This window comes from Bombus bifarius, unplaced genomic scaffold, assembly GCF_011952205.1.
Source record: "Bombus bifarius isolate JDL3187 unplaced genomic scaffold, Bbif_JDL3187 scf7180000008240, whole genome shotgun sequence".
Lineage (NCBI taxonomy): Eukaryota > Metazoa > Arthropoda > Insecta > Hymenoptera > Apidae > Bombus > Bombus bifarius.
This window is the reverse complement of record NW_022884534.1, coordinates 895241-919262: the sequence shown is the minus strand read 5'-3', so window position 1 is coordinate 919262 and position 24022 is coordinate 895241. Positions and strand designations below refer to the sequence as shown.

Here is a 24022-nt window from a genome sequence, read left to right as displayed (position 1 = left end):
ATAAGAATAGCAAATAATATACATTTTGATATACATAACAATGCGATATTGTTACTTTCTTATTTTACAACATAAAATTCGATGAAATTTTCGTCATATTGATCATTGAATAAAATTATAACTATTAGAACTTATATATTATAAGAGAAAAGAGTGTCACTATAGTAAAGTAACCCTAATTTATTCGTACAATATCTCGGCGATAGAATGATATTAAACTTGAAAATTTCCAAAGATTCTTAATTTATATTTGCATATTCTTGGCGGTGATTACAACTTTCTATACGATATAAAATAAAAGTTGAACGCTTCATATGCAAATATCGAACAATCATACGGTAGTAAGTTTGAACGTTAGAAAGACAGCCCACTAACGATGACTAGATATGCTTCGATAAAATATACATTCAACATTTCTTCGTTTCTTCATCAATCGACTAAGTATTCAACGCGAATCGAATATTAAGCGAGTCAACATTTATGACAAGCACCAACTAATAACATTTTTCAAAGTTTCCTTCTTTTCCTATATTATTTTTATTGATTTATTTTATTTTTTATCGATTTCCGTTCCGTTTCAGTTCGATACGTTCTGTTTCATTTCAATTCAATATAATTCGCTGCATTATTTTTCTCACGGTTTTCATGTGAACGTAACGAATGTGATATGTGAATGAAGTTAAACGAAGAAAATTGTGATGTTTTTGCGAAAAATAGTTGCATGGGCCATACGTATTTATGAATCGCGCAAACATCAAAGTACACATATATTTAAATCTTTCCAGGCTAATTGTGATTCTTGTTAATTCATAACAATTGCTTTGCCGGGAGAAGATTCATTCGAATAGGGATCGATTTTCTCCTGAAACTGTGTCGTCGTCGTCAATGTGCAAGTACGAGATGTCGCTGAACTATGACAAGCACTGCGAGTCGAGTTTCTTGAAAGAATGTTTTTTCTGTGACAACTGAATCTTTTTAATAACAGTCGTTTGACTTTATCTTTCCAAACGAAAATTAAAAAGATGAGTACACCTTGCAAAGTATTGGTAAGATCTGTAAGATACCAAATGTAAGCCGGTGAATTGTTGCAGAGCCATGATATTATTTCCATTGACCAATTAATGCCCATTACGATGAAGAGTTTCAAATATAGATTGAACCTGAATAAAACGAATTAAAATTAAAATATGGTAAAGTGAAAAATTAAAGTAGCTATATGTGTGTATATATTACAGGAGTTCCGCGGATGTGGCTAGTAATATGCGAAGTCGGCATTGTCAAAGATCGCAAAGAAATTAGTTACTGACAATACCACTGACAGTGGACAATGTCAATCTTGCTATTACAACGGCATATGTTCAACTACTTCTTCTACTTTGCCAGATGGCAGTGTGTATATGTGATACTGACAATGTTCTGGCGAAATTGAGCTTGTATATCATGCGAACTGCGCCCGTAAGCGCATGTATAACGTATATGTTTTCGTATACGGTATCCTAAAATCTTATACACGCAATCTTATCTATGAATAACGTTGTAGAAAGAATTTGAATGATACATGTTTTGTAATACGTATTCCAAGTATGTAGTAGCAGCTGGTACGTAGATGTAAACGATGGCAAGTTTGAAAGATGAAATGTGCGATCGCGAGCGAGACCCTGTTCGGACGGATGTATTTGTTACGTGAGAGGGACCCGCCTCTTCCGTCATTACGAAAACAAATCGAACCATGGGAAAATCTTTGTTTTACGCGTTCCGAGAGAAGGTCCGAAAATAATTTTATCGACATAGGCGTATAATAAGAGGGATAACGTCCAATTACATCGATGTAATTAAAGGAAAGAAAACAAAATGTCGCGATTTTGTAATTACAGAGCTATTCTATCTTCATAGTGGTAGTTTAGTGTTACTTGTAGGTAAGTAAGAAAATTGAGTAGCTTTCAAGCGGAAAGAACTTTTCAATTTCATTGCGTAAACGAATAAAAAAGAAAACGTACCATTGTTTATTGTCGTCGTGACGCCTACTGTCTATGCTTTTAAGCTGTTGAGCAGTGTTCTTTTTATGTCGCACGATCTTCAACGCCGTGGAGATGAAAAGGCATATGTTGCAAAACACAGTAGCACCCATTGGCGCGTAAAAGTATATCGCCCTTGCCTTGTTAGCTGTAACAGTATCGAAATTATAAAAAATTAGAATCAAATTATCGAGACTAGGTTTATGAGCACTTACTGGTAAACCAGCAATTATGTTTGCCAAATTGTGGCTTGATAAAATGCTCTGGAATGTCAGGAAGAAAGTCCATAATGGCACAAATTCCGGTGAGTAGCGATGCGCAACCCCAAGCGTAAACGGAGTATATTAAAAACTTTTTTCGCTCCCTTTGCTTCACACTGCCATGTAGAGATCGGAAACCTCTGAAAATCAGGAATCCCTGGATAAGAAAATGTGGAAAACCGACAAAAAACGAAAGCAAATAGAATAAAATAGAAAAGAAAAGTTGACACACTTTCACTTTCAGGTTTCAAATTAGTTTCGACATATAGGATATATGATACGCGCAAGTTGTGGTTCCGGATGACGCATTTCGTATTTCGTGCTTATCGCATCTTACGAAAGTGAGATTTTAACTCTTCGCTTTTTAGAGGCACAGCATAAAAACATAACGCTTTTACCTTTCTTTAACACGATCGTGATATCGAAATCATGATTTCCGTATTCTATTCCGTTTCGTCTCATTTTACCCTATTTATTCGAGCTTCGTTCGAGTACATGTTGGAAAATAAAAACGCAATTCGATTCATTGGAATTTTTCAAGAGATGTACGCGCAACTGATCGACACGATCGAAAACAAAGAAGAAGAATAAAGAAAGCGAAAAATAAAAAACAATTGCAAATAGTCGTAAATGAAGGAAATAGACGATTTGTAGAATTAGAATTGGAATTGGTTTGTTCATTCGTTCGTTGAGGTTAACTTTATCGGGAGAAAATAATTGCGAACAGATGGGTGATATTTGCGAAAAGATATGAGGAGCGAGTATTACGGATATATCGTCCGAATTAAGTGCGGAGGTAATTTGTGATTGATGGCGAGTGATGTCACTGGTGTCCGCACACGTATGTGTGTATGTATATTGTATATAAGTAAGTATATATTATGTATATGATCACATCAGCTGAATCGAGGTCATTAAATAGGGGACGACATGGGTACCCGTAACGCACCGCGTAGTCACGCCCTTAATTATACTCGCACACATCTACGTATCTCTACTTACTTAAATTTACGTATATAATAAAAAGGGCTTGGCAAAAAGAGCAAGTACACGTGTGTACTACGAACGACCATTCGTAGTATTACGATTACACATGCGCTACAAATGATATGAAAATGTAGTATAGTGGTTAGAATTTTCGGGCGCGACATTCTCGTCACGCGATTCTCTTCTTGAAACGTTATTCTATTCGCGGAACGTTTAAAAATACCGATATGCCTATACAATGACTATAGAATGTGTGATTTCGTTGAAAAAGCGAATTCCATAGAATTCGACAAATGAAGGAAAGTTGGAAAGATAGCCGACAATAAATAACGTAACATTATCGTACGGTAATCTTCTCAGCTGATGTGAGAAGAAAATTCAGACGTTGATATATCGTTACGTATCATAGTCTAATATAAAATAATCTACAGTGCGTGTTGCGATTAACAACTGGAGATCTGTTTGGGACATCTGTAAAACATGTAAATCATGCGAATCATGTAATAGTTGCTTATCCATTGATTTTATTTTCGAAAATTAAAATTCCTTCCACTTTCGTGTTTTATCGTAGTTTTAATATTTGCAAAATATCGGAATCGATATCGGCACGTACACATCGTACATATACATACACATAACAGTATACGCGTACTATGTGTGTATATCGACACTATGTGGCATTAGCATGGCATGGAAGTGGCGTCGGTATGGCGTCGCGTCGGTGTGGCGTCGGCGTCGGTGTCGAGGAAAAGAGCAATTCCGAGCTTTCGAGGTTTGTTTAGAGAATACGCCACGATTTGTTTGCTGTACACCTGGCGCTTTACAGATATATATGTAGGTAGAGCTGCTACTTTTATAAGAATTCGTTCCGGCAAGTAGAGATCGTTATTTGCGATTTTTAACACGCAATCGTTTCGCTCCTATACGCGATTCTACCACTTAAATACGCTCGTCATTGTCGTTTTAATATAGCGAAATAAACGAACGAGATAAATGAATGAAATAAATTTAATATAGCGGAATAAATGAATTTTAGATGGTTATCATAATAGTAACAAGTTGGGAAAAATGGTCTGTATACGAAGAGACAAGATCGGATCGATCGAAAATTGGAACAGAGAACAGAGAAAAGACATGTTATCATTATTGTTGTCATCGTTGACATCAACGACAATGTGAGACATTAAATCGATACGTCATGGACGGAGACGTCTAAGTAGTAAAAGTACTCGAAAAAGGAGCCACTTCCACTTCGTGGACCGATCGAACTTAATTTAAGAATGTTTGCAAAGTGTACACGTGCCGTCACGAACCGGATATTAATTCGCGTTTATGCCGCTATCAATTTTCTTCGACGTTCGTCAACTATCGAATTGCTTTAGCTAGAAGGCTAATAGGAGATATAATAGTATTTGTAATACGTTTCACGGCACGTATACCATCGATTACAATAAGCTTTTAACGATTAAACGGTCATAAGTTGTAAGCTTGCTAGTCAAATTACACTTTAGTTTGTCGTACTTAGACTCGGCTTAACGCCATCGAATCGAGAAGAAATGTCGAAGATGAAGAATGACTTGGAATCGATATGTAAATGATCCAAGTCTTACATACATACGTAAATATAACTTACCCGAAAGTCCACCAAATATCAAAACACATAACGTTCAACCAGAAGAAACTGGCCAAGAAAGAGAAGTGGATGATGAACGCTGAAACAGAATTCGATTTAAGTACACCGTTCATAGAAATGCATTTGTCATATAATACACAGTATGAATTTATAGAGCCGCTAAGCGAGTGAACATAATTAATAAAAATTGCAAAGAATAGAGTAAGATGTATAAGCATGCGGATAAATATGGGAATACCCGCGTTGTGCTACGGACGTACGGACTAAAATAATTGCGTTACGTAATTAGAAACAATGGTAAGGTGGAGGAAAGGTAGAATAAGAAGCAGCGTAGAATATCGGGAAAATGACGGTAAACTGGTTAAAATCGGCATACGACGAGTACCAAATGCGATGCAAAGAGTATCCGAAATCTGTTGCTGCGGAGTCATCTGTACGACCGCGAGTATCACATAGGCGATCAGCAGAGAACCGACATAGCTACGAAGCGTACGGCCGTGTATATTCTTCCATTCTGGTATCAATATGTAAGCGACAAACGTAGCAAACAAGAATGGCACCGATATGATTAATCCAACAGGAAACAGTACTGTGATTTTCGTCGTTTCTTGCGTATCCTCGTTCTCGCCCAAATTGAAACAAAGAATCACATCGAACAGTTTGGTATCGAGGATACCTAAACAGTAGTTGACATCTCGGAGAATATCACCCTCGTTTTTCATGTAGATCGAACCATTGTCGAGAAGCATGAACTCATCCATCGGATTCGCATTCGGGTCAAGTTTATAGCGTTGACGATTGATGCAAGGATTGTTAACGACCAATTTGAAATAGCGTTGATAATTCGGTGCCTCGTCAATTAAGGACAAATTGTTGGAATCGTAAAGAGCCGGGAAGCGAAAGGTGTCATTCGTTCTGATGCATCCGTCCTTGCTCAAACGATATCCGTACGAGCAACACATAAGCAGACTTACTCCTCCAGCGTGACTGGCCGACTCGGTCGAATAGTCAACGCTTTCTGTACTTGATATCGTAGAAATATTTCTCTCCTCTTTGATGTATTTCTTGTTCGATCGGAACAATTCCGGTTGCTCACTACTTTCCACTTTCATCGTTGATCCATACGCGATGTGTTCTCGACGAGGAAACATTGTTGTATCATGGAGTTGCGTGGATCGTTGTCCCATCGGGTGTATCGCGGGTATCGTAGATAATAGGCCGATGATCGCCACACGAAACATCTTATTAGGTAGGTTTTCGCTGAGCAACTGCTTATGAATCGTCCGGATTCGTAATGACCACAGACATTATCGCGTTATGCGGAAACGATATAACGACTGGCAACGTCTACAACGTCTCCTGGCCGCGTCACGTTGTAACCGACCGACTACTGCTATGGATTTTGTCGTTTCCTTTTTTTCCTTCCCTTCTCCTGTATTATTCTATATGTCCTTTTTTCCCTCTCCCTTTTTTCTCACTCCCACACCCATTTCGATGCTTCCCTTTCCCTATTTCTTCCTCTTTCTTCTTTTTCCTATCATTCTTTTTGAACTTAAACGTTTCATTTCTGCCCAACAGCCGAAACAAGTTTCAAGGTTACGAATCGAAAGGAATATTAAAGAAAATGTTGGAAGAGACGTAGAGAGAGAGAGAGAGAGAGTGGGAGATGGGGCAGAATGAGAGGAGGAGGGATAACGCGCGTACGGCGGGAAAGATAACTCGACGAAGATCGAAGATGAATGAGTCGCAAATTATTACCAACGCATACACATGTCAAAGAAGGCAGGTAAAACAAAGCGCGGCAAGTATCTACGTACAATGTACGAACCAACTTTTAGTCAAACAATCCAACCGATCGAGGGCAAGACGAGAAGATCGATCGAGGTACATACCTACGTATACACCAGGATCAAGAACTCCAACACTTATTGGATCGCAGTTGTAGATATCGAGCAGACAGTTCCCACGAGATATTTCGATATTTTTCCGCTTGCGCTCATTATATGTAAATATGTAAATACGTAAATATAGTATAGCACATGCCACGGCAAAGTAGGAGAAAGCAAGATAAATAGAAGATACAGCGAAGACGAAATTCTCATTAGGCAATGCCCGACATGACAAGGAGAGACATCACGACTCATCCTCGCTCTGTTCATTTTCATATTCGTAAGATAAGAGACAGAGAATTCACGAAACATATGTCGAAATGCAAATTCCGACTATTGATCAAGGATAAATAAAAACTTGTTCAGTTTTGGCAATAGGAAGGAAAAAGGCAAAATAAGAACAATTATCGTCCTATTTGTTTCTGCAAGTACGAAATTGTACAAGTTTTTTCTTTGCCTTTGACCAAACTAATCGTAAGTGACTTGGATAGTTAGTTTGCCTCTTATCAGTTTCTTTCAGACGCGTATCGTCGTTCAGCTAATCTGAGTATCGATAGGACGGTTTTTTAGCAACTTTACGAATCAACGGAAAAACTAGTCCTATCTAGAGTAATAGATAGAATAATAATAGAATATCGATCGTATATCTATTAAATCTACGAACAAAGCTGTAACTAGAACCGAAGCGACGTTATTTCTGTCGTGATCGATCACGTTGTTAAACGCATATTATTTACGTTCCGTGATTTCGGAAAACGACATGGAATCGCTGTCATCGGGAACGTCAAATCATCGTCGCGGTTATCGTGCAAGATTAATGGAGTACCTTCGAACGAGAACGCTACACGTTCTTGCGTAAATGATCACCACGACATTAACAATAAGCATTTTTCAAACTACCAATGATCATATTCAAACTATTCATTGTTCACGAAACCGGTATCTCTGTTTGACTACAGCTTACATTGTTAATCATCTATTATTATATTTATGTCGATGAGTTGTAATTTCATTGCCTTGTAATGACAATTGTATCTGATCTTTTGAATACTTTGAAATTACGCTTACGTTATATGTAAATAAAGTCAAAGTATCAAAAAAAGATTGACGATAATATATGCATTTACTATTAACATATAAACGCTAAAATGTTGATAAATGTACGTAGATATATATACACCTGTATACTTCATTCTTATAACGAACGTATATCATATGATTCTTTTGCGTCATTTGTCCTTTTCTCGTCAATTCGCTAAAACGATAAGCATTAACTTACAAATTAATTATGGGTACGACTGTACATATACATATACATAATAAATCTATATATATACTTGTATGGCATATAATACGTATATGTATGTAAAGGAAGACACGTGCGTGTGCGATTCCATGATATAGCGAACGATGTCACGCGAATGAGGCATAGTGCTAATTCGATTAATCTTTCGACGAAAACAATTCTCCAGACTTTCGAAACTGTGATGGAAGCCTTGCAAAAAGAACTCATCGAAACTTCTCAAAATAATATACATTTAATGCGTACCTAATAAACGATCAACGTGCAACTCTCATAACAGAGAATTTGATACATTATCTTATTTACTCGCAGTTCCTTCGTCTTGCTTCGACTTTATCGCGAATTCGTAAAAGAAGATTATCATAAAGAAAAAAAGAAAGAGAGAGAGAGAGGGAGAGGGAGAAAGAAAGAAGGTGTGCCGGAAATTTAAACTGATAGGACAACGATATCATAGCTTTCATACCGTGCGTAATGTTTGATTAATCAAAGAAATCAAAGTACCTAAAAGAGGGGATAATGGTATGGGAAACGAATGAAGAGATAGGGAGAAAAGGAGTGCGTGTATGCGCGGGGGATAAAGAAGTATAACGGAAAGAGAGAGAGAGAGAGAGCGAGAGAAGAAGAAGCAAGCAGCATAAAATAAAATTGCTTACCTATTGTGGAGCAGAAGACAAACTCTAAGTAATGCAGTTTGGCAAAAACAAGACAAGAGTAGGCGAGTATCAAACAAGCCACATAACACATTAGCGTCTTTCCATAGAGATTCCTCAATTCCGGAATGATCGCATAAACGAAAAAGGTGGCGACAAAGAACGGTATAGAAATAACGATGCCAATGTCGAAAGACTCCTCCGGATCAGAAGAAGCATTTATTATGGACGAATTAGAGGAGCAAATTAGAGCGACGACCTTTTTGGAAGATTCTTGCCAGTCGAAACAGTAACTCCATGCTGCATAGTTGACGGTCGGAGTTTCGAGGGTACCGTTTGGTAGCAGGATGAACTCATCTTCTTCGAAATGTTCTGGTTCGAGCATAAACCTCTGGGGACACTGCATATCCTCCACGAGAAAAAACAGTTCGTCTATACGGGATATTCCTTTAATCTCAGTAGCGAGTTGATGCTGCTTGAGAACGAGAACCGGAGCAGGCAACCCGTTTGATGAGCGAGTACAGTTAGGCCGAATACCTTTCCCTAAAATCTCGTCTTTTTTACAACACTTTCTCAAACATGCTCGCAAATTACATGTGCATCCGTATGTTTTATTTTCAAATACTCGATACAATCCAGCAGGATACACCAACTTATCGTGCACTAAGCTTCCGTTCTCGGATCTATCGATCTTAGTCCCTTGCAAAATAATTTCAGGGAATGGACGACAAAATGAATCTTCTTCTCTCTCCATTTCCTCCCCATTGATTTCTGTTAATCGATAAATTAGAATGAACAAAATTACGCAAATAAACGTACAAAAATGCTGCATTGTTATTGCCTATTTCCGTGCGTCTTCCCGCGCTCAAGATCGCGCCGCACTGTCTTTCACCCCCTTTCTCTTTCTTTCTTTTTCTTTTCTTTTCTCTCTTCCTTTTCCTTTTCCTTTCCCTATCCCCTTCCCTTTCCCCTTCCTTCCGACTGTTTCTTTTTCTACCACTTCTTTCTCTATTATCTGCAAGGTGTACGTGTATTTCGATTTCCTAGTTTCTTCCAATTATTTATTTTCCTTTTTTTCAACACCGGCTGACAGCATGCTTTAAAAAATCATCGTTGTTCGCACGATCGTGAAAGTCCACGTTACTTGATGATGTGGTGGTGATCACCCGATGAATCGCAAAGCTCGCGACTAACTGCCCTAAGTATTTTTCGATCCTCTGTTGATCGTAACGCGCGAGCGCGCGCGCGCTCCTCTCAATGCCGAACGAGTACCAGCCGAATACTATGGTATTACGGAATAGCTTCAGTCTCCACTTCCAACTACCCTTTTTCATTTTCTCATTCTGTAACTCGTTCATCAATCTCGATAACATTACAATCGCTAACTAGAGCGCAGCACTTTACTCGAACACGTCTAAGCACACCACGCAGATCAATCTGTGTAATGATCAATAATTATTATATTATATCAAGTTAGTTATTGAATTCTACGCTTTGTTTATGACTATATCATTTCTGGTTTCACAATCATACTTTGTTTTAATTTTAATTAGTATCACTACCTACCACCGACAAATGGTTAATCTTTTGAAAGTGATGTCAAATTCAAAATTACGCACTAAATTCTAGACACACATACGTATGCGATATATATATAACAAATTTGACAAGTTTCTTTAGAATTTCGTTAACTTTATGTTATGTAATAAATGAAAATTATACAAGAAAAGGGGGCAGACTTTACTCTGACTTTTCATCGCATATTCTTTTTGTATTTCTTAATTTTACTCGCATAAATAACAAAACAATCTTGCTTCATACTAATAAAATCTGTTATTTTTTTATTTTCTTACATCCTGAGTAATTAAACAAATTTTCATTTCGGAAATTATCAATCATAAACGAACATAATATTCTTTTCGTCTTATTTGCGCGCTTTATAAATATAATTATCAATTTTGTACAGTAAGCTAATTTCCCTACTAAAAAGTTACAAACAAACATGCGCTCAACTTATTTGAAATTTGATCTCAAAATGAGTCATTAAATCTTGTCCTCTATTATGTACTAATTCGAAAAGAAATTTGCACTTTTGGTCAAATTAATTTTACGAGTCTCATGATCTTCGCAACACGTTATTTATTTTTAAACATCTAAGTTCCTAAAATGAAAATAAAGTGCAAATTAAACTTTAAAGAATATGCTTATATTTTTTCAAATTTTTAAACATGGCGTTTTACCCAAAAATCGGTGTTTATACTTTACAACTTCAGAAGCAAACGATATATGAACGCTGCTTCCAACTTTATCAACTTTCGCTGGTTTCTTTTGAAACTTCCCTAGCTCGTTTGTGGTAATTTCTACGTTTCAATCGCTTTACAATATCCTACACTCTGTACGGTCGTGTACGACCGCGCCGCTCTAAATATTAAATACTTAATAAAACAAAGTTCCTCATTTTCAACAATCGGTATTTCAGTACATATGACAGTAAGAAACATAAGATAGCAGATCTATTCTATACTTGATCCGTGGCCTGTGGCCTGTGCAGGCGTACACATTGGGAATTAATTTCTTTCTATTAAATATTTCAATTTATCGATTCTAAGCGTTTTATTTCGTATATTTGATTAATTTTTCTTCAACTTCAAATGGGTTATATCTATACACAATAATACAATAGTTCCTTTAAAATTCACCTCCTCATCTGTAACGTTCCTCTTTCTTCTTATTATCTCCGTTTATCAAATTATACAGTTCTTAAGTAAACATTATGTTTCAGTTATAATTTCTTTCGTAATGTAGCGATGCAATGAAACAAAAAATATAACGTTTACTTCTCTCATTATCAATACTCTTGAGTATATTTTCTAATTGCATAACGTATCAATAATGTTTTAACCTTAAAAAATACTCATAATTTTAACACGTTCGTCGCCACGTCGCACATATTCGTGCAACGGGTATACTTCCGTGGGGGCCCCGTCACCAACGTATGGTGACGCTCCTCTTGTTCGAGTTAATTAAATATACAATATTATATATAGGTTATACAACATAAAAATATTAAAAACACATTGTATCATACTTTTTATTAATTTATTAATAAATTATTAATTTAAAATTAATAATTAATTAATATTAATTTTATTAATTTAAAATATTAAGGTTTAGGCTCGAAGTGAAATAGCGGCGACGGTCGGATTTGGGCCCCGCAGGAAACATAGCCGAACATTCCTAATTCATATACTGTTTTTATGTAATTGGGGAATATTGTAACGAATTTCGTAAAAGACACTTTTTATCAGTGATCAAATCAGCTCGACCTATAGCTAATATAGGTACGTAAATTCTTCTTTGTAATGTTATGATTTTTTAAAGTAAAGTAAGATTATTACCCCAGTTTTGTACGTGGTACCGATAAAAGATTCGTCAGTTTGGAATACCATTTGTTGAATTGAACGAGATAAATGGGTAATCCAAATGAATTAAGATCGATATGGAGGAACGCCGATGCCATTACCTTCGATGTCGATTCGACTGTGATACAAGAGGAAGGAATTGATGAACTTGCAAAGTTTTGTGAAAAAGAAAACGATGTTATTGCGTTGTAAGTTTTCTTTTCCTTTAATTTCTTTTGTTTAAAAATATAACACATTTTTTATTATTATCATTATTATTCACACAACTTGCGGTTGACCGCTTTAACGGAAAGATGATCTATATATGTATTTAATTGCTTATATGTATATGTATAATATCCTAAAATGATTTTAGAACAAATCGGGCTATGCAAGGAGATCTGACATATCGACAGTCTTTGGTTGAGAGGTTGAATATTATAAAACCAAGCTTTATGCAAATAAAGCAATTTCTGACCTCACGTCCATTAAAACTTTCACCTGGAATTAAGTAAGAAATAATTTTTAAGTCAACGAGAAACAATGAAACTAGATACGTAGATGATTTTACAGTTGCTTATAAAAATTTCAGAACATTGATAACAGCTCTACAAATTCGTGAAAAGCAAGTATTTTTGATATCCGGTGGATTTCGTTCTTTAATTGCACCAATTGCCACATGTCTTAATATTCCATTAGAAAATGTTTTTGCAAACAGACTTAAGTTCTATTATACGGGTTATTATTTGTTCATATTGATATAACATTAATTTAATATAATATATACAAATATTTTATGAAATCACTTGTAGGAGAATATGCAGGATTTGATGAAGATCAACCTACTGCAACAAATGGTGGGAAAGCAAAAATAATAGAGCAACTCAAAAATGAAAAAGGATTTACAACTGTTGTTCATATTGGTGACGGAGCAACAGATTTAGAAACTATTTCAGTAGTAGACCTATTTATAGGTATACCTTTTCATTACTTTAATTCTTAATTTACTTTACTTAATATTTAATATCACTTTTATTATACAGGATATGGAGGAAATGTGATCAGAGAGAGCGTAAAACAACAATCATTATGGTATATTACTGATTTTAATGAACTTGTGAATATTTTGTAAACGTAAACAATACGATATTTCTTATAAATATTGCGATATTTGAATAATTTTAACAATAATCAATAAGTAAAGGATCAAAGTTTTATCAGTTTTTTACTAATATTTCCCTTACTCAGAAGTTAACTTTCACCATGTTTATCTACAAAATTTGAGACTATTATATATATATAAGTTTACTCAGATGGTAGAAATTAAATTTATTCCAAACTCATCAATAACATTTATTTTCTTCGAGTCGAAAAGAAAACTTTATAACGAGTAGTTTTTACATGTATTATACAATAACAACAATGTTCAGCTCTATGCTTACATTGTTATATATACCGTTACAAGACAATTCTTTGCACAAAGTACAGTGTTAAAAATTTTATAGGATGACAATAATTACAGTACACACTTAGTATCTGTACATATTTATGAGGATTTATATAGAAAAATATACACCTCTCTGTAAGTTATGAAACAACAAAATTTAAATCAAATATCGCAAAACATCGGACTTTCCATTGATTATATTTAATAAATCTGAAAATTAAATTCTTTTTTAAAAAAGTCAGAAAGTATTAAACGTGAAAATTATACTTTGATATTGACTTGCTTAACTTTACTGACTATGTTTCATTCTTTGGTAATCAATGGTAATTTCTCGTCTTTTCTTGTTTCTTTTGTTGTATCCATTCTTGTACTCTACGTTGAAGTTCAACATTTGATTTTACCATATCCATAGTAAGAGGAGATCTATTGAACGGGTCGGTCTGATCGCTTAATAAGTGCCTAAACAGCATTAACGATAAAAATAATCAAATAAATATTTTGTTATAACAAACGGCCTGAATAATAGCAATGACAAAGAAATACTAACCTTGCAATGGTTTGCCGATCTATAGTTATCCTTGATGATGGAAGAACAACGGGATCTGTCATTAAAGTAGACATAATTGGATCTAGAAACTCATCAGGAGCATCGATTAAAATTTCGTCTTCCTCCTTCTTATGACTTGCGGCTGTCTCGACATTTTTTGCAAATTGATCTAAATCGCCTAATATACCCACACCACCGATACGAACTGAAATTTTATTGTCTTTAATCGGCATTTTCAATCATTTATAAAAATTAGAACAATATAGAATATACGAATCATGGTATATTTTATGCGTCTGATAGTAATTAAATTTTGCACAGATATAAGTACCAAGAACATTATCAGCCAGTTTGAACAGTTCCGGACTGTATGAACGACCATCTTGTGAAACAGCAAGCGTAAAAGATTCACTCTGACTAAGATTTATATAAATTTCGCATATATTTAATACTAAATTTGCTGGATGGAATGCATACTCTTTTTGTCCATTAACCTAAAATTAAAATGGTTAATTCCAGCATTCTACAGTTTAAATAGGAACATCTAATAATTCAATTATATTTGTTACCTTTAAATTCTTTTTATTCGGCCCAACCAGCTGAAGCAACAAATAATTAAGCATCGAGGCAATACGATCCACCATTGTTGGATGACAAAAGATGGATTTTATTTCTGTAGTTAACATTTTTAATGTGTATATAGTTTTTCTACCTAATATATTGTCAAATCGTGCAATCATTCCAAGATGTATGAGATAATGAGCTTGTTGCTCACGTTCATGTTGTGGTAGTTTGTTCCATTCTCCACTTTCCCTTTTGATTGAAATTATTTTTCATTAATCTTATTTAGTAAATATAAGATTTATACAAGTTAGCAAAGTAAGATTACATATTGCTGATTAAATTAATGAGTAATAACCAAATTGAATACCTTGCTTGAATCAATTGTTTCAATTGAGCCATACTTGAAAGTGCTTCATCTAATAAGAAAACTGCATCATTCATTAAAAGATTTATAAAACGCAAAAATAATGGAGGCTGAGCTGCTTCCATATTGGCTTCTGCTTCTTCTGCTAAAGCACTGTACATAAGATCATCATACAACACCATATAATATGAATTATAGGGTTACTATAAAATATAAATAATAATAAATTTAACAAACGACTATGAAAATATATTATCTTTGTTTTTTGCTTACATGAAATTATTACGATGTTCTGGTAATTTCCACAAGTACTCCATAACAACATACATTGGTCGCCGATAATTAAACTTTTGTTCAAATTGTACACTTTGTCCAGTCATTTCAATACTCACGAATACTTTAAGTAAATTCAGAACAATCTAAATATATAATAAATAATACATAATAAAATAAAGTTTTATGAGAGAAAAAAATATTCCATTTTATGAATTTCAAGCAGGTTACATACATATTGTCTATATGGATGTGTGATAAATAATTGTTCTCTATGGAATGTCCCTAAGCTTGGTGTTACAGGGCTCATAGTTTCATCACTTGTAGGTAAAAGTGCCTCTAAGCCTTCTGCTAGACGTGCACGTAGATGAGGATTATATAAACGTTGTTGAGACTCCATTAATACTATGATCTGATATCACATACTCGATTATTTTATTAAATCGTATGTATTTTTGCTGTTTTTAACATATTGCTGCTAGCTCACCTCTGTTAATACAGGCGTTAGAAAGGATGGCCCTTCTTCTTCAAAAATATTTGGATTTATGCGTCGTAATAAATACAAAAATCTAATAGTATTTTCTACCACAAATTCCGGAATGCATCTATATAAAAATAATGGTGTTGTTAAATATTAGTTGTAATTATTAATATATATAATTAAAACAAAGCACAATATTTAGAAGATACCTCAAAGTATCTGGAACAGTTCCTGATAAAGGGAACTTCACCTCTTTACATTCCTTTGGAATGTAATTTTCTTCATTTTCTCCAATCTTTGTATCATTTAAATATACTTGTACTAACCAAAATGCTGTTGTTGCATGAAATTTTGCTAGGAGTTTTAACATCTCTGGTACTAAAAGGCTTGCTCTTAAAGATAAATACCTACAATTTGAGATACAAATTGTATATAATAAATTATGCAATATAAGCTTTTATGGTAAAAAAGAGAGAAATATCTTGTTTTTATTCTTAAGGATCACAAATATATACTTGGTCATTTCTCCTTCCATGCGTTGAGTTATTATATCAAATATATCCGATCTACCACCATTCTGTGCATCCTGATATATTCTCTGTATTCTTACCAAATCCTGGTTTGCTCTAAAATTCAACATATAATTCTCTTAATTACCAATATTCTTTTATCATAAATCTTGATTAAACTGGGACGAAAAATTTAAAAGTCAAACCTTAAAAGTTTGTCTAACACTACTCTGTATCCAAGATCTAATGCTCTATGAGTTAAAAAAAAGCATTCAGTAGTAAAACCAAATGTTTTTGCAACTGGTCTGGCACCATCTTCTGACATTGGTATCAAACAAGTTTCTGAAGACATTCCTTTTAAATGTATATTTGAATTTATACATTCATCCTGATCATTAATCTAGATAGTTGTTATAGAATAGTACATTGTTAAAAATTTGACAATTAATCTTAGTTCTATCATTTTTTGTAAATTGACTTACATCTGCAGCACAATATGTTGGATCAATTTTAGGCACTTTAGAATCATTTTGTTTAATGCAAAATGGTTGACAAAGACGCAATAGCACATTTCCTAAATTTAACATAAAACCATCAGAAACACATAACATTGAGTTGAAGGTCACATCATTCTGGGTATTCCAAATTTTTCCCCTATTTGCATTTGAATGAAGACAATTGCCTATCCATTGTAAAGTTAAATGACGAACTTCTGTTGAACATTTTAACAGTAAATGAAAAACCTTGTGCAATGATTCATTTAATGCATCTAAAGCTGTCCAAATATTTCCTTCAATTGAAGTCTACATGATAGAAAATATGTATAAATATTATTCCATGCATAATTTAATTCCTTTTGTTCTTTTTTTTTTTTAAAGTTTACTTGCCTGATGCAATGGCTTCTCAAAAAAATAAAATGGCTCTTCTATCGTTTTTGGTAAACAGTTCAAGCTAAAAAGTGCACCTAATAATGTATCTGCATATGCTCGGCCTTGATTGCTTTTAGGAGTACTATGATCAATTACTAATTTAGCTAAGGGTTCTATCGAAGAAAAAAGATTTAATATAGTAAACCAATATTGACGAAAAAGGAGAAGATTACTTTGTGCTGCTTCTTTGTAAATTATATCAAGAATAGGATTAAAAGACACAGTTATTGCAATCATAGTATTTTCTCCATTTTCATCTTGTATCTCGGACACAATACCATTGACAAATAATATAAATTCTGATTTGAGCCCAGTTTCATCCATACATAATGCAACAAACTGGTTATAAATCTGTAAAAAAACAAGAAAAATAAATTAAAGTCCTTTAAATTTATTATATTTAACTTTGCAAAATACAAATCTCATTAATTATGTAAATGTACATTGATATACCTCTTGTTCTTCAAACAATTCTGGTTCTTGTAGCGCCAAACTTGCATTTTGTAATATAATCCGACTTATTTTACAAAGGACATCAGATAATTCTGGTTTGTTTTGATACAGTTGTAATCGACAATAACTCTCAAACAAATAAGGTATTACTTCTGTTTCTGTTATATGAGGATCGCTAAGAATTTGTTGAGAATTGTCTATAGGTACTAATTTAGATTCAAGATCAGATAACATTAATCGTTCGAAAACTGCTTGTTCGATCGAATCAACATTAACAAGAACTAATCTTCGTTTTTGGTGTTCATTTGCTCCTATTTCGTGTAATGTTATTCCAAATACATCGCCAAGAAGGCGGTTAACCTGATTATCGATTCTAGAATCTTTGGAACCTTGCAAATTTTTTATTTCCGTAATATTGTCAACATTTTTATCTTCAAGTTGCGCAACATAACTAACTCTATTACTTTCGTTGATAATTGCCTGACTTTGAGAGGAGAATGACACGGCATCGTTGATAGTTGAAAACAACCCAGCAAATGGATTGTTATTCACATTGTCGCACATGATTCTCTCGTTAAAACTCAATCACAATTATTGTAAGCATAATTATTCTGAAAATAAATTGCTATGATTTAATTTTCAACCTAAAATGTATTACAAAATAAGCCAAAATATTCTCCTGAATACTGCACACTACTCTGTATTCGTTCCGTCGTAGAGCATATACGTGTGCGCACGCGCCTGGTGTGCGTATACGTATGCGCGCGCACCAATGGTTGGATAAATCGAATTTGCTATAAAATATTGTTACATATATGTATATGCTTTTATTATTCATTTGCTACAAACATTTTCTTTCTTTTTTGATATAAAGTTCAATTTTATGTTGAAAACCAAAAACAAATTGTGTACGTGACCAAATTTATTTATTGTATAAATGATTCCTGCAAACATGAAAATAAATTTTGTATGAAACGAATTTATTAAAAAATTCAGGCACAAAGTGGGTTTGTTCACATATTTTAACACAATGTACACATATTAAATTAAACAATAGAAGGCACCATTATATCAATTTATCGCCAAGGTTTTCGTACAGTCCCAGCGCTGGTACTTCTTTTAATACTCTCATCTGCAAGTTATATAATTATTGATAATACACTGATATTGATGACTTATGTATCATGTAGTAAATGAGTTAAATAATAATATATACATATGTATATGTATTAATACAATTTGTAAATTAATTGCAGTAACAAATATTATGACCTGACATTATAATAAAAGAAAATAACTTACATAAAATGTTTGAAGAGATAAGTCTTTCCTTAATATCTGAAGTCCAAGTTTGACATCTAGATCTAGACAAACATGAACGAACAAACGAAGTTGGTTGATATTCTTCCATCCTACCAGGAAAAAATAAACAACAAATAAATGGGAATTTATATATATATAATTATAGCTGTTGGTTTAAACAGCAGTATGTTATGCTAATATAAAAATGAAAACAGTGTACTGGATACATGATTATTTTAGAAATTCTATTTGCTATAGAAAAAATTAAATATTGAGAATCTAAATAGTGAGAATAAAAAGCATACTTCTGCAATACTAAATATACATTTCATATTACGTACTAATTATGTTCATTGATAAATTTATGGTACTAAATTCATTTAATACAAGCATCTAATAGCAAATAATGACATAATTTATTTTGCTTCAATAACATAACATTCTACATTTGAAGAATTCATAAAAATTTCTGTAAGAAAACAAAGTAAATTTTACTATGCAGAGTCATACTCCTTCAGTTTTTTCCTGGCTAAAGTCCGTTGAGTTGCAAACGAGTATGATCTTGCAGATGATGGACGTTCTATACGGGATTTTTTAATTTCACGATCTTGCGCTATTACTTGCGTTCTTTTCTGGGGATTTTGGGCAAATAACTCCACTATATTCATAGAAGCTGCGTCACACTTTTAGAAATCATAAAATTCTGATGAATATCCTTCCCTTAAGAATTTTCATATTTTAAATAACAATTGTTTTACTTATCAACAGTAATAAAATAATGGATTTTAAAACACTTTAAGTAGATTGTTATTAAAATAATATAAGTAGAAATTATTTGTTTTATTTTATCTTACTGTCAGCTAATTACTATCAAATTGATACAAGTGAGAAGGAAATTTTTCTTCTTAAATTTATAGACGATATGATAAAAAGGAAACAAGACTTTAATAAATTTCTTAATATTATGAAAAACGAAGTGCGTTGAGTGACATTTTTTTATTACAATATTTAACAATATTACCTGTAATTGAAGCCGATGTAAAAAATTAAATTCTGAACGATTAAGAGGTGCATCAACATGAAGTTTAAGCATGCAATGTAAAGCTTCTTTGTATGTGTTTTTTAAAGCAATCACACGTTCGGTTCGCATCATTCTACGTACTAAATACCCTCTTGCATATGCGTTTATTACATTTACTGCTTTAATCTGTAGCACAAAAATAATTGTGTAATTTGAAATACTATTTAAATGGAAATCTAAATACAGAATATAAATACTTACATGTTTAGTTTCATATATTGTCCTCTCAAGGACTGGTACATGAGTAGTTTTGCTATCTAAAGGAAATAATTCTCGACTAACGTTTGAACGTTTACTTGTTTCACCCTCCTCTAATAATCTTTCTTTGTAATTTACATCATTTGATTGCATCTCTGTATTTCTTCCATTTGTTTTTGTCAGAGAATTATTAATGTTGACTGAGGGTTCTGTTTCTGATGATTGAGCTGTATATGAATATCTAGTAGAACAAGGAGCATTATCATAATTCATTTCAGAATAAATATAATTCAATGGACAGGAAGTTGTGTTCGTCCTATTATCTTGTGAATGTTCTACTTCATTCTTTTGTTCTAGATTATTTTTTAATGTTCTAACATTTTGCATATTGTTTTCATCATTAAAAGCAGGAGACAAGATATTTTCAGAGAGCAAAGAAACTGAAATTTTTGGAAAGGATTTTTTAATCTCCGTCAATAAAAGTAACTGTTGTTTTTCAAATTCCTTTTGTAGTAATGTTTGTTCCCTGTGTTGACGAAACATTAATTCAGCCATCTGATTCTTATGCATCTCTTGTACCTTTTTGTAAACTGTTAGAAGTTTATCAGATGCAATAGTAGATTTCAATTTAGGGATTGGGTTATCTATATCTGTATCTTTCGAAAATTTTTCCATCAAATTATTAGTTGCATAAATGTTATTGTGCTCATTTAGATCTTCCAAGGAACCACCAAGTTTACATACTGGATTAAAAGTGCAAGAGCTATTATGCTTGTTCCATGTTTGTAATGTATCTATGTTTTCATTGTTATTATCTACAATATACTTTTCATTGTGATTAATTTGTATATCGCTTCTATTAATACACTCTTTGGCTAACATCGTTTGAATGCAATCCGCAGACTTTGTCGATGGACATATTACAAAAGAAGATTCCGGTTTCGTTTGTAAAGAAATGGACTTACACATTTTACGATTAGTTTTATGATTAGAGTTTCTTATAGGAACAGATTCTTTATTTTCAGGTTCATACTCCCACTCAATTTTAGCTTGTGTAACATTCCATTCTTTTTGTTGGTTCGTATTCTCGTAAGATGTTGGAACATATTCTGAACATGGAGCACAAGTTGAAGTAGCAAGTTCCATTTGCATGTGTGCCAATAATATTGGACTTGGAGTATCTAACACATAGGAACCTTGACGTACTAATTTAGGAGTATCTCCTAAATTATCAAAATTACTTTCTTGACAATCTCTATCTCCATTACATGTAGCTTTATTCAGTGTTAATGGAGTAATATTTAATGTTTTAGGCACTTGTGGTTTCCAAATATCTGATATTGTTTCTGTACTAGTAGATTCTATTGAAGCTGTTTCATTTAAGCAGTGATCTCTATCAACGCTAGCAGTTATTGATTTTGATTTTGAAACAGTACCAGGTCCCAAATTTACCTGATTTTCACACCTACATTCCCTGTTTAAATTTTTACTAGATTGTAATGTTTTTTCTAAATTGTCATTAGAGCTTTCACAAATTTCTATTGGAACATTGTTTATATCCACAGTATTAGTTTCATTATAATTACTATTTTTGCATTCAAAAGAAATTAAATTCTCTCTTGAACCATGAACTCTTTTTTTACATTTTATACCCCTTGATTCTTTTGTAATTTTTCCTATATAAATATCACTATTATTACATTCTTTAGCAATGTGTGAAACATTCAACTTTTTTTCTATATTTATTGCACTTTTCTTATAATTGGACATTTCCTGTTTAATATCTTCAGTTATCTAAAAAAGATATATTTTATCACAAAATTAATCTTAAATGGTAATTATATATAATATAATGCCTATATAATATAGCGCATACCATTGGTGGTAAAATAGGAATTCCATTAATCTTGATACATGAAACATATGAATGACCTTCCATAGTTTTAACTTTTTAAATAGATCTGCTAAAAGTGATAGGAAACTTATACATAAAGAAAACAACTATTGTTTAAAAAAACTTATTAAAGAAAGAGTAGGATAATAATAATAATAAGTAAAATAAATTTTCATATTAATAAAGGCAATACTGTTAGTAAACATTCTGTTTGTTACATAAAGATGTAAACAAGATAATTAAGTGATAGTTATATAATAATCAGAATAAAAATAGAGTAAAGCATTAAAGATAAATCAGAGTTTGGGATTGCATGCTCAAATATGTGCACGCATGTATATTAATTTGATTATTTGTTTATTTACATATAATAATTTTATTACATGCATATATAATTGAAATGAAGTTAATGAAGCAAACACAATATCATCCAACAATTTCCCTTCGAAATGTGTCTCAATCTCTTTAAAGATTAATTTATTTAGCAAATTTGTTTGTCAGAACTCATCACATCTCATATTATACTTACTGTTACTTTGTATTTTTTGATAAACATTTTATCCAATACTAACACTAACGTTAGAAGAAAACTATTGAGTACATTTAATTTTACTTAAATGAATAAAAAACGGATATGCATTTTCAGTTTATTCATTTACATATTCATATGTATCGATGTATCGATGATACTATATCGGGACAAACTTCCAAAAGCTAATATTTCATTAATTATTTATGCATTTTTTCATTATGAAAACATCAAGCTCTGATCACAGACGAGAAAAAGAATAAATGTGACATCGACATGCAATGATCCAATGCTTTTTCGTACCCACGTTTTGGGGTTACTTAAACCTAACCCAACTCTTTCCCTTATTGTGCAACGGGCACATTCATTTACTTAAATTGCGTAGGTAACGTGCAACGAAGGAAGCGAACGGAATGCATCAAAACTGAGTGAGATACATCGAAACATAGCGAGCAATGAACTGTAAAATATTGTCATAGTAACAGATACAGAGCTTCAAATATGCGTTATCTTAATAAATCTACACATATTATCTCTTGCTGATATTTAAATTCTATTACTATGTCAACACTGAGAGTGGTAAAAGTGGAAGCAGGCGAGTTACCTCTTGTTCCCTGTAACACCTAGAGTGAAGACTTCTCGAATAATAAACAGCAAATGATTTTTTAACATGTTACACATAAAAAATTAATCACGTACTAGGTTAAATGGTAATTATTTAGAAGTTTATTCTCACTATCGATTTCGATGGTTTTTGAACGTATTATCGGAGGCATGATTTTGAACAATTTTTTTCTATTATACATGTAACCAGCGCTCGGCCTTAGTTTCCGAGATATTTACAAAAAATTGTTGATACCACTACAGTGAATTCTGTCTATAAATGTACGTTCGTGGCAGCGTATTTGTTAGTATTGGTTGCCGCCAGGATAAAATGACCTAACCTAATCCAAACCTAACCTAACCCAAACCTAACTCATCTTTTGTTTATATTATACAAGGTGAATCATCAAAAACGAATCATCTAAATAACTTTCAATTTTTGAGATACAAAGAAACATTTGAAACAAAAGTTGTTTGGTTACGAGAGGACTATTACGTAATAGAAAACATTTTTCTCAAGTGGACATGTTTAAGAATTTTGAAATTTCACGACTCAGTTTTAGCATAATTTCTTCTATGCGATTTTCGGTATATGAATATCGAGTCCACGATCATGTAAACAGGTTTCGACATTCATACATGCCACATGGAAGAAAACATTCTAAAATTGAATCGTTAAAAATCAATATAAAAAGTAAGAAGAGTCTTAT

At 33.0% G+C, this 24022-nt stretch overlaps 4 protein-coding genes across 9 annotated transcripts; 1 reads left to right on the top strand and 3 right to left on the bottom strand.

Moving 5' to 3' along the window:
• Window positions 1-595: 595 nt before the first annotated feature.
• LOC117211726 (G-protein coupled receptor Mth2-like) lies at window positions 596-10263 on the bottom strand. Of its 2 annotated transcripts, none has more exons than XM_033455924.1 (5): window positions 8741-10263; window positions 4896-4974; window positions 2231-2415; window positions 1998-2163; window positions 596-1160 (listed from the first exon to the last, which is right to left on the bottom strand). In XM_033455924.1, exons 1-5 carry the CDS (start codon window positions 9567-9569, stop codon window positions 803-805), a joined length of 1617 nt encoding a protein of 538 aa, XP_033311815.1. In that variant the 5' UTR covers window positions 9570-10263; the 3' UTR covers window positions 596-802. The 2 variants fall into 2 exon arrangements, with proteins under 2 accessions (XP_033311815.1, XP_033311814.1); XM_033455923.1 differs by lacking the exon at window positions 8741-10263 and adding an exon at window positions 5281-6229.
• Window positions 10264-11587: 1324 nt separating this feature from the next.
• Window positions 11588-13355, top strand: LOC117211728 (phosphoserine phosphatase). Its single transcript, XM_033455927.1, has 7 exons — window positions 11588-11755; window positions 11906-12078; window positions 12141-12347; window positions 12515-12649; window positions 12731-12876; window positions 12951-13112; window positions 13182-13355. The coding sequence occupies exons 3-7, from the start codon at window positions 12208-12210 to the stop codon at window positions 13268-13270; spliced, it is 672 nt and encodes a 223-aa protein (XP_033311818.1). The 5' UTR covers window positions 11588-11755; window positions 11906-12078; window positions 12141-12207; the 3' UTR covers window positions 13271-13355.
• A 115-nt stretch (window positions 13356-13470) lies between these two features.
• On the bottom strand, window positions 13471-18269 carry LOC117211721 (ubiquitin conjugation factor E4 A). 3 transcript variants are annotated; one of them, XM_033455916.1, is made up of 15 exons: window positions 17706-18269; window positions 17211-17603; window positions 16806-17126; window positions 16530-16723; window positions 16330-16440; window positions 16024-16221; window positions 15821-15938; window positions 15569-15745; window positions 15334-15479; window positions 15064-15213; window positions 14702-14945; window positions 14464-14626; window positions 14133-14337; window positions 13865-14044; window positions 13471-13795 (listed from the first exon to the last, which is right to left on the bottom strand). In XM_033455916.1, the coding sequence occupies exons 1-14, from the start codon at window positions 18267-18269 to the stop codon at window positions 13903-13905; spliced, it is 3126 nt and encodes a 1041-aa protein (XP_033311807.1). In that variant the 3' UTR covers window positions 13471-13795; window positions 13865-13902. The 3 variants fall into 3 exon arrangements, with proteins under 3 accessions (XP_033311807.1, XP_033311805.1, XP_033311806.1); XM_033455914.1 differs by having other exon boundaries at window positions 13874-14044; XM_033455915.1 differs by having other exon boundaries at window positions 13883-14044.
• Window positions 18270-18664: 395 nt separating this feature from the next.
• LOC117211723 lies at window positions 18665-23678 on the bottom strand. 3 transcript variants are annotated; one of them, XM_033455920.1, is made up of 7 exons: window positions 22710-23678; window positions 22163-22250; window positions 20290-22080; window positions 20029-20214; window positions 19518-19690; window positions 19008-19117; window positions 18665-18837 (listed from the first exon to the last, which is right to left on the bottom strand). In XM_033455920.1, the coding sequence occupies exons 2-7, from the start codon at window positions 22223-22225 to the stop codon at window positions 18782-18784; spliced, it is 2379 nt and encodes a 792-aa protein (XP_033311811.1). In that variant the 5' UTR covers window positions 22226-22250; window positions 22710-23678; the 3' UTR covers window positions 18665-18781. The 3 variants fall into 3 exon arrangements, 2 of the variants coding, with proteins under 2 accessions (XP_033311811.1, XP_033311812.1); XR_004488308.1 differs by lacking the exon at window positions 19518-19690; XM_033455921.1 differs by lacking the exon at window positions 18665-18837 and having other exon boundaries at window positions 19503-19690; window positions 22710-23677.
• Window positions 23679-24022: the final 344 nt, after the last annotated feature.

Excerpts from the sequence above, each read along its gene's own strand:
- LOC117211728 (XM_033455927.1), top strand. The coding sequence starts at position 12,208 with ATGGGTAATCCAAATGAATTAAGATCGATATGGAGGAACGCCGATGCC. Across the intron at positions 12,650-12,730 it reads AAACTTTCACCTGGAATTAA|AACATTGATAACAGCTCTAC; the intron begins GTAAGAAATAAT and ends TAAAAATTTCAG. Across the intron at positions 13,113-13,181 it reads AGTAGTAGACCTATTTATAG|GATATGGAGGAAATGTGATC; the intron begins GTATACCTTTTC and ends TTTATTATACAG.
- LOC117211721 (XM_033455916.1), bottom strand. The coding sequence starts at position 18,269 with ATGTGCGACAATGTGAATAACAATCCATTTGCTGGGTTGTTTTCAACT. Across the intron at positions 16,441-16,529 it reads GTGTTAGACAAACTTTTAAG|AGCAAACCAGGATTTGGTAA; the intron begins GTTTGACTTTTA and ends GTTGAATTTTAG. Across the intron at positions 16,222-16,329 it reads ATGGAAGGAGAAATGACCAA|GTATTTATCTTTAAGAGCAA; the intron begins GTATATATTTGT and ends CTCAAATTGTAG.
- LOC117211726 (XM_033455923.1), bottom strand. The coding sequence starts at position 6,136 with ATGTTTCGTGTGGCGATCATCGGCCTATTATCTACGATACCCGCGATA. Across the intron at positions 4,975-5,280 it reads TACTCTTTGCATCGCATTTG|CGTTCATCATCCACTTCTCT; the intron begins GTACTCGTCGTA and ends ATTCTGTTTCAG. Across the intron at positions 1,161-1,997 it reads CACGACGACAATAAACAATG|GTTCAATCTATATTTGAAAC; the intron begins GTACGTTTTCTT and ends CGTTTTATTCAG.
- LOC117211723 (XM_033455920.1), bottom strand. The coding sequence starts at position 22,225 with ATGGAAGGTCATTCATATGTTTCATGTATCAAGATTAATGGAATTCCT. Across the intron at positions 20,215-20,289 it reads CAATATATGAAACTAAACAT|ATTAAAGCAGTAAATGTAAT; the intron begins GTAAGTATTTAT and ends TTTGTGCTACAG. Across the intron at positions 18,838-19,007 it reads TATCTCTTCAAACATTTTAT|ATGAGAGTATTAAAAGAAGT; the intron begins GTAAGTTATTTT and ends TATAACTTGCAG.